The following is an 8,846-nucleotide window of genomic DNA, read 5'->3' on the forward strand; positions in this document are numbered from 1 at the left end:
ATTTTGAGGTAAGTTCCAACCAATATAGAGTGTCGGTGGACACACTGCATGGTATGGCGTAATAAACACACAACGTGTCGGTGCATGGGCACCGCACCTTCAAAGGGGTTAAGTATGTTTATAGTTGCAAAAACTAACACCCGGGATTGCGTTAACCAGGGTTAGCTTGCGTAATGTAAACGGGGCTTTAGAAAACGGTTAAGCGAGAATAAACCAGTCTTCGTTCTGTTCGGGCAAGCATGCGATGCCTAAACCATAGGTGCATTAATGCGCAACTGTTGAGAAAATGGAATGAGGCTGATGACTAGATGATAGATATTGGAAAATATATTTCGCATTTTAAATTCATCTAATATAATGCTTTTGGGCTAATTATCCCCTACTTTACGTAAAATATTTATTCGATATTTGATATGGCCCTTAGGCTCAAAGCCTCCTTAACTTGGACTTTCAAATATCCTACTGAAGTGCAGCGGGTCTCGATTGTTTCTTGATTTTGAAACTACACTAAAAATTCGCGCTACAGCACGTTGCTGTCAGTTTGGATTACGTGTCGACGGAAGTTTTCGTCCAATCTGGAGTAGCAAGTGACCAATAGAATGAGCGCAAAATGGCATGACGCGTATGAATATTTAAGTTCTCGTGTTGCTTGGACCTTGTTCGAATGGTAATTACTTATTAATCTTCATGCCATAGACTTGTTGATCATCGTCATCGAGTATATGCTAAGGAAGAGAACGAGTTAAAGGCTACTCAGGTACGTTCATTAATATGCTTTTCAATGTAAGGTGCATTTCCTGCTAACGTACTTTTCTAACGTAGTTGCAACTTAGCCTCATCGTCCGCACGAATAGAAGTTTGAACCTAACATTTAATGGCTCAGGAGATGCCAAGTAAACATATACATTTATTAGCGGGTGGTCAACTACATATGTTCCGAAGTCTGCATTACATTAAAAGAATTATGTTAGCTCGAAAAAAATGTGTCAAATCCTTCCTCAGTTGAACGTAGAATACATTCCTTTTGTATTTAAGATGATCAAAGTTGATGTTTGAACATGAGTATAGTTGCGCAATATAATGTCGTTTATAGGTAAGCGTGGAGACATTTTTTCATTTTAAGCAAGCTGGCGATCAATAACAACAAGGTTTAAATAAAAGGTGGGGCTCTAAATTATACTGAACGTTATAAAACGTTTAAATGCGTGGCCGTTGTGGGGATTCTGCTATATCCATTCGTTGGCACTTTAGTATTTGACATTCATACTAAACTTTCAAACCGGCATCGAAGGGACTACTCTGGAAAGAAACTTATTAAGATTTTCAGGTTATATTTAAATAGTGAGTATGTGTGAATTAGCGTGATGTTTTGAGGTGCATTCCAAGCAATGAAGTGTCCGTGGGCATACTGGTATGGTGTAATAAAGTAATAAAATAATAAGGTAGCATATATGAAATCCTATAGCGCACAGCAACGATCAGCCGGTTAATCTAAAGCTGACAGTTAAAAAATATTACAAATGCAAAGCCATAGCCCTATAAAGACAATGCACAAATAGCAACGTACAATACGGCACAATAGAGACAATTTTATTGGGCGGAACGATTCTTAACTGAACTTTAAACGTTCACTCCACTCGCTTGCACGACGGTATCTGGTACGACGCCTTTACATTTTACATGACAAACTCTGCCATGCAATCACTGTACTTTGATCCTATTTTAATGCTTCACTGACTGTCTTTACAACATTCTTTATATATCTACTTTGAATAAACGTATGAAGATCTTTAGATTACCTCAAACCACGTGCGTTTAATTACGTTTAACGACACGAAATTTAAGCTATTACTTCGAAGTTAGAACTTTGCAAATATTTGATTCCACAAAATACATAACAACGTAACCGTAAATGATGTAAGCTTTTTTATTTTACGTTTCGACTTTATCTAGTCATTGAAAAATGCTGACATTATTCGGATTTACCGTTGTTTTGTATTTCATAACAATACTCAGTGGTTTACGCAATATATTCCTCCAGATTACCGCAGACAGAGTTCCCATTATTTCAATTTATTGTTTGTCACTACTACGACAACTAGTGGATGTAAAAGAGTGTTGTCATGTCTTTGTCTGTCTGATTGCTATTGGTGAAGACTGATTTGCATATCCTACACAAAAGGCTAGATTCAAACTATTTTACATCTACCAATTATCCCTATATAGCGACAGGTGTCGACCAAACGAAAACAGTCAGTCAAATACATGCAATAACTCGTCAAACCTGCCCGAAATTTTCTACGCTGGACATAGAAACGAGTCATATCATACCAAGCACAATACTGACATGCATGCAAGAGATAATCTTTTGTCGAGCAAGCGAATGATTTCAGTAACTATAGACTTCCCAATTTTAATGAGTTTACAAAGTACTACTTTTCACCAATTTTGTTTAACCTGGGAACAGTGGACTAATCAGTATACGTTTTATTAGAACACAATTCAAGTGAAATACTCTACAGGCTATACAAAATTACAAAATATGCGTTCGGATGCGATAAAAGAATTAATAAATCCATGATCAGTTGACGTGAGCACGAGATTAATCGTCATGGCACTGTAATGAGCGTATTTACGTAAGAAACAACGGGGATTCAGCCCGGTGGTCCAGAGTAAAAAATGCCGAGAAGTGCCACAGTGCCACTAAATGACTTCCACTGGAAAAGGGCGATTTCCCTCCTAATGTAGCATTGTAACTATGGGAAGAATACACTGCTCCCCACCCGCAGGTGAAATGTAATATTAGTGTTGTCACTGCTGCGAAATATGTTCGGATTGTCAGCCTGGGATCCATATGAGTTTGGCGTTCAACAAATGCCATTAGTGAGTTCAAAAGGCCAAATCTACGAGGCGGCTACATGCAGGCTCAAAGTTTTTAAGCGATGCTAGAAGATGAAAAAAAATCACCGAAATTTGTGCTCGAGAACATTTCTCCGTTTGATTGTCTTGCAAAACAAAATCAAAACTTTTTGCCCTATCCCTTAATGCAACTAGAGAATAGACAATCCGCTTGTCTCAAGTTCCTTGGTAATGAAATCTGAGAGATATTCCAAAAACAGAGGTAAAGTTCAAAGGCAATCATGATGAAGTGTCCGAACACGAGACTCATTGTTTCATTCTATTCATTGTTAGCCGGTAATTGGGCGAACGTTTTATTGTACACACAGTACAAATCTATAACTTTCCTTGAACGAGAACAAAAACATGAAACAACATTACAACAAGTTATTTGTCTTTTCCTGGCTTATATTCGGGGTGGACGTCGCCTGTAACAATCATACTGACAGTGACAGAAGAAATGTTTTCTGTTTTTTAGTATTTTATAAACCTTTTTTAAGTGATTTCGTCAGTTTACCTTGGCTATTTTGATTCTGTTTTGTCACTAGCCCATTAATCGTAAGTCTCCCTATCAAGAATTCGTATTATTTCGTATTGCGGTATCTGTAGCTGCCGCAGCTTCCAATAAAGAGGGCGCTGTTACTTTGATCGAAGCGAAACCCAAAAGTCAGAACAGGATGCATGTATATCGACTTTAATAAGACTGTCAAATTATAACGAATACAACTGAAACAATTACAATAAACCAATATAAAGGAGTACGAGTAGAGATAATAACTGTAAATAAAATAAGACTGGTATTGACCGAGTTTTCAGTGCTTTGAAAACTCTCTTTCAATTATTTATTGACGAATTCAAGCTTTAGTAAGTTGCCTGACATGTTTTTTACTCTGACACCCCCTACAAAATAATATTAATTTAGGTCACAAACTGCAAGCAGACGTCTGAACATGCCAATTATTAAAGTTGAATGATAAAATGCCGCGAGCAGGATTGTTTGCATGTAAAAGCATTTTTGTGGTTTTTCGTTCAAAGCGTAAAAGTGTTTTTGCTTATAAAATTTGACTTAAAATTGACGATAAAATCTCATTGTTCTACGGAGCTCCTTTTATAAGTTTCCTCAATGTGTAACGAAGATTTGCTAAGGCGGGAGCGCCTCGTGCGCAGACGCGTTTGTTATGATTTGCATGTTTCCATTCCAGACACCCCTATAAAAACCTCTTTACTTCTTCATTTTTTTGTGATTGTCCTATAGATCACCGCAAATTTTAATAAGACAATTGAATTGTAACGCAGAAAGCATTTACTTTCCGATTTAAGAAGCCGCAAACCACGCCTTTGTTGACATGATTAAGTATTAAAAGCATCTTCATACGAAAAACAAGGAAAAGCGGCGAGAAAAATTATCCCTGCTGAGATTCCAGCGTCCTTGTCTACAGACACTAAATAGCTGTTAAAGTTAGATACTTGTGTATTCACAGGATTATCAGCAGGATGATACTTGAACTACTGATATGGACACTCGTGGTTGCGGCAGCTATCATCTTATTTTTCTGGTTTCTCATCACACCTCCGGACGATAAGATAGTAAGAAAAGCACCTGAGAATGAAGATTTGTACGCCAAGAGTCGGTTTATTCCATCTAAAGTCCCCAAAGATCTTGATGTAATTATCATTGGTTCCGGAATGGGCGGAGGAGCGGCGGCGTCAATTCTGAGTAAATATGGCAAGAAAGTTCTTGTATTGGAACATCATGACAAGTTAGGGGGATGTACGCACACATTCTCATGGTCTCGACAGAACATGTATGAAGAAGGTCATACTACTTGTGAATTTGATACCGGTAAGTTTACGACCATGTATTTACCCCGTATACAGTCTCTGATTCTTCCAATGCCCAACACTGGTAGCGGTTGGCCCCTACCTCTTTAATACAACTTCATAATTATGGACATTTATGACCCGTAAATAATATCCTGATCGACAAAAACTACAAAAGTATTTCATCCTACCAAACAAGGTCGAAGGTCGACTTTCCCTTTTAAAGTATTTATCGTGTAGAGCTAAGTCAAGTATCTGAATTGCCACTTTGTCCTCGGTAATTGCCGGGATCCTCTGGCCTATCAATACTTTAAAGCTATTTTCTTTGCGTAGGCTGTCATTACACGGCTGTTGATATGTCAATGCCCTGTGCTCGATCTGGAGCTGTCATGAAATTCGTTACTGGTGGAAATGCGAAGTGGAATGATTTGGGCGATCCTTATGATCACCTAGTCCTCCCATATGATCCTAACGTCGATCCTGGTTGCCCCAATAACGATAGCTATGATTTCGTGTGTGGAAGGGAACGCCTCGTCCAGGAGATTTCATCCCAAATTAACCCTAATGAACCTTTAGTTGTGAAACGCCTCAACGCATTCCTGTCGTTTTGTCATGAAGCTCGTAAAACCATAATCAATATGTGGCTGGTGCGCATGTGTCCGAGATGGTTGGAAGGACTGTTGTATACGTTAACTGAACCGTATTATAGGTTTGGTAAATTAACAACGGGGTATGTATTGAACGCAATGTTGCAACATGGTTTTAGTCAAGAAGAAGTCTTAGCTGAGAAGAAATTACCTGAAACTCTTGAAGTCGACTTACCAAACACCTGGAACCGATTGAAAGGTGACGACGACGCTACTGCATATTTGTTGTAGAACAATACCAACCTTGAAAGTACCAAGCATTTAGCACCTTGAAGACGAATATTCTAAATTTCGAAGTCTTTCGAGAAAATAGCATTCGCACATCATTGTGAAACGGGACAGGCTTGTAAGATGGTCATTTCTTGTGTAAAATAAATAACAGTGAAACTTTATTGTGTAGGTGTAATGGTGCATCCTCTTGGAGATTACGCATGTCAACCAAGTGACTCTTCTGTTATTGCTCATTCTCTCACTGCGTTTTACTATATCAATGGTGCAGCTTATACCCATGGACAGACGCAAACTATCGCAAACTCTTGTGCAAAGGTATGTAGCGGGTCGTCCTCATACGCCCGTTGACTCGAGTGCGTGTGAACGTAGTAATGACGGCTTGAAAGATCATCAACCTTATTTGGGAAGTGGTATTGAATGATGCATGCTGTTCTAGTACTCCCATCCTTCACCTAAACAATGTTATTTTAAACCACATAATTTGTTTCTTGTAGATTGTGTATGAACATGGTGGGGAATGTTTTGTGAATGCCCATGTGAATGAAATCATCGTGAAAGATAATAAAGCGATCGGTGTTCGTGTTTGCAAGTCGTCGTCGTTGGAAAGCGGTAAACCGAAGGACGAGAAACCTGAAATGACGGAAATTTATGCGCCTATCATAATTAATGCAACTGGAATGCATAATTTGTACAACAAGCTGTTGCCTCAAGATTTGCCGGTTGTTCAAGATTTTAAAAGCACGAACAAAACTATACCATCTTACGGGCACAATTATTTGTTCGTTGCAATTAAAGGTACTATAATCATAATTATCATAACATTATTCATAATTAAAATATTAATTAATCAAATTGTAATAAAATGTCTTCAGGTGACGCTGACGAAATTGGTATTCCTGTAACAAATACATGGTACTTTAATGGCTATAATACTGATGAATGTTTTGATAAATATTTTGAAAATCCCACCGAGCATCGTCCGCCAACGTGTTATCTAGGATTTCCCTGTACAAAGGTATTATTTAAGGATTTAACATTGCATTTTCGATTTATTTATAAGATAGACCGGCAAATTTTACGAAACAGATTAGTTGATCTCGTGTTTCGCTACCATGATCATGAAGTTACTTTAACTTGACAGGGTATATATATATATATATATTAATATATATATATATATATATATATATATATATATATATATATATATATTCTCTCCTAGACCACTTGGAGAATACCATAGGTGCAATCAAATATAACATGCAGTCTGAATCAGTGACTGAAAATGGTTATGCACAATTCCTCTTCATCATGTCTCGTTGTTGTTTCTTCAATCGCCCCATTACTGCCCCTGTCGACCTGCAAAAAATGATTGATTGACCTTGATTTTCATGCTTTAACTTCTTCGATGTAGGATCCGACGTGGAAAGAGCGCTTTCCAGGAATATCCAATTGTATTCTCATTTCTGATGCAAAGTATGAATGGTTTGAAGAGTGGCAGAATTTACGAACGCATAAGAGAGGTGATAGTTACGATGAATACAAGGAGAAGTTCGCTCAAAAACTGTTGGAGATTTTGTACGAGAAAGTAAGAATTTCAAAAAAATTTAACGAGGCTGCACTCTTGCTTGTTTCTTTCAAATATCCCTCGTAATTTCTTCAAGAACTTTCGCTTATTTTGTACTTTCACTCCTTGATACTGTGAAATTTTTCATTTTGTGGTAATGTTGTGAGGAAGTCAGATACTTGAGGAAGTCAGATTCGTAATGTCCAGAAAATAATCAGTTTTCGAGAGGTCACTTACAGTATATTACGTGTACGTACATTAACTCTAATGTCCCGTCTATTTTTTGTTAAGGTACCTCAGGTCAAAGGCAAGGTGTTGTGGTATGAATGCGGGACTCCAATCTCCGACTCGAACTTCCTGCAATCCTACCGCGGAGGCTCCTATGGTACGAGGTGTAATTTAGAATTCACTAATCGTGATAATTCAAGGTGGATCATGAGACCAGATACCGAAATTACAAATCTATATATGGCCGGTCAGGATGCGTGGACCCCGGCTGTCGCTGGTGCAATGTATGGGGGATTACTTGGAGCTATGAAGGTATTTTCTTGTCTTTTCATATTGCACAACGTTTAACGTGGCCCGGTTATAATCTTTAATGACATTCAAAAGGCTATACACATTCAGAGACGTTTAGGGGCGGAGTCCGCGGGGAAACTGTTCCCATGCCGCAGGACCGCTATAGTTATATCGCGTGATGCTGTGCTGTGAAATGTCGCTATTTTTTTAAATTTTGTAAACTGCATAATTTAGTAAAAATAACCTTCAGTAAATCAAGTAAATTATCTTTGCATGTATAGTAAAAACTTGTAAGTCAGTTTTAGCATCAAATTAATGACCACTATGTTTTATCGATTTAGGTGATTGGATTTTTCCAAGGTCTGGGTCTGCTTGTGTCCATTATGAAGCAACAGGCTCGAGATATTCAGGCAGAGACCGGCTGGTCAATGATGTTCTGTTTCAAACGAGCTATTGAAATATTCTTTGATACCAAGCCTCCACGACTTAATAATAATAATGAAAAGAAAACATGGTAGTAATAATAATAATCCTATTCATGCGTATACTAGTAACAATGGAAACATGCTGTGAACAATATAATATAATCGATGAACAGTACAATAAAACGGTCTTTAGTCAACCTGAGTACTGCATTTGTACTCCAATAAAATATTTGGTTCGAATTGGCCAATAAAGTTTATATGACAAAACACAGATGGCAAACGAACTTTGACTTTTGTAACCTGTGAAAATTTTTTTATTAATTTGCAATCGAACATACACAAAACTGATTTCATGGTTGAAATACAGTTAAATTTTGCTGTGCTTTGCAAGAAATGCTGATTTCAGTATATAGCTAATCAGAAAATAGCGCAGTATATTTTTAATCACTTTTATTCATTTCACTATCAACGACAAACTTTCGAAAAATTCTTCATTCATTTAAGAAATACAGTTAGGATTCGAGTTTACTTGACCTAAAACCAGTCACAATGTTTATGGTTATTCAATACGTAAAAAGAACGCGTTGTTGAAGTTAGCTTCTCTGGCAAAGGTTGCAGCATTTTGTGGTTATCAATTCATTTTGGCGTCTTGAAAGTTTAATGAAAATAAAACATTGTTTGAAAACGGCTCCTGCGAGTGTGGTGTTTGTCGTCCCTGTTTTGTGTATTCCTGTATGG

General features: G+C 37.6%; 1 protein-coding gene across 2 annotated transcripts; it reads left to right on the top strand.

Annotated features, from left to right (window-relative positions):
* The first annotated feature begins 651 nt into the window (after positions 1-651).
* LOC114517172 (all-trans-retinol 13,14-reductase-like) lies at positions 652-8,845 on the top strand. 2 transcript variants are annotated; one of them, XM_028536832.1, is made up of 9 exons: positions 652-757; positions 4,380-4,741; positions 5,053-5,565; positions 5,767-5,912; positions 6,092-6,392; positions 6,470-6,612; positions 7,012-7,185; positions 7,456-7,704; positions 8,025-8,845. In XM_028536832.1, exons 2-9 carry the CDS (start codon positions 4,393-4,395, stop codon positions 8,199-8,201), a joined length of 2,052 nt encoding a protein of 683 aa, XP_028392633.1. In that variant the 5' UTR covers positions 652-757; positions 4,380-4,392; the 3' UTR covers positions 8,202-8,845. The 2 variants fall into 2 exon arrangements, with proteins under 2 accessions (XP_028392633.1, XP_028392640.1); XM_028536839.1 differs by lacking the exon at positions 652-757 and adding an exon at positions 809-1,161.
* The last annotated feature ends 1 nt before the right edge of the window (position 8,846 follows it).

Source organism: Dendronephthya gigantea, unplaced genomic scaffold, assembly GCF_004324835.1.
Source record: "Dendronephthya gigantea isolate DGI-Jeju-01 unplaced genomic scaffold, DenGig_1.0 000000F, whole genome shotgun sequence".
NCBI classification, from domain to species: Eukaryota; Metazoa; Cnidaria; class Anthozoa; order Malacalcyonacea; family Nephtheidae; genus Dendronephthya; species Dendronephthya gigantea.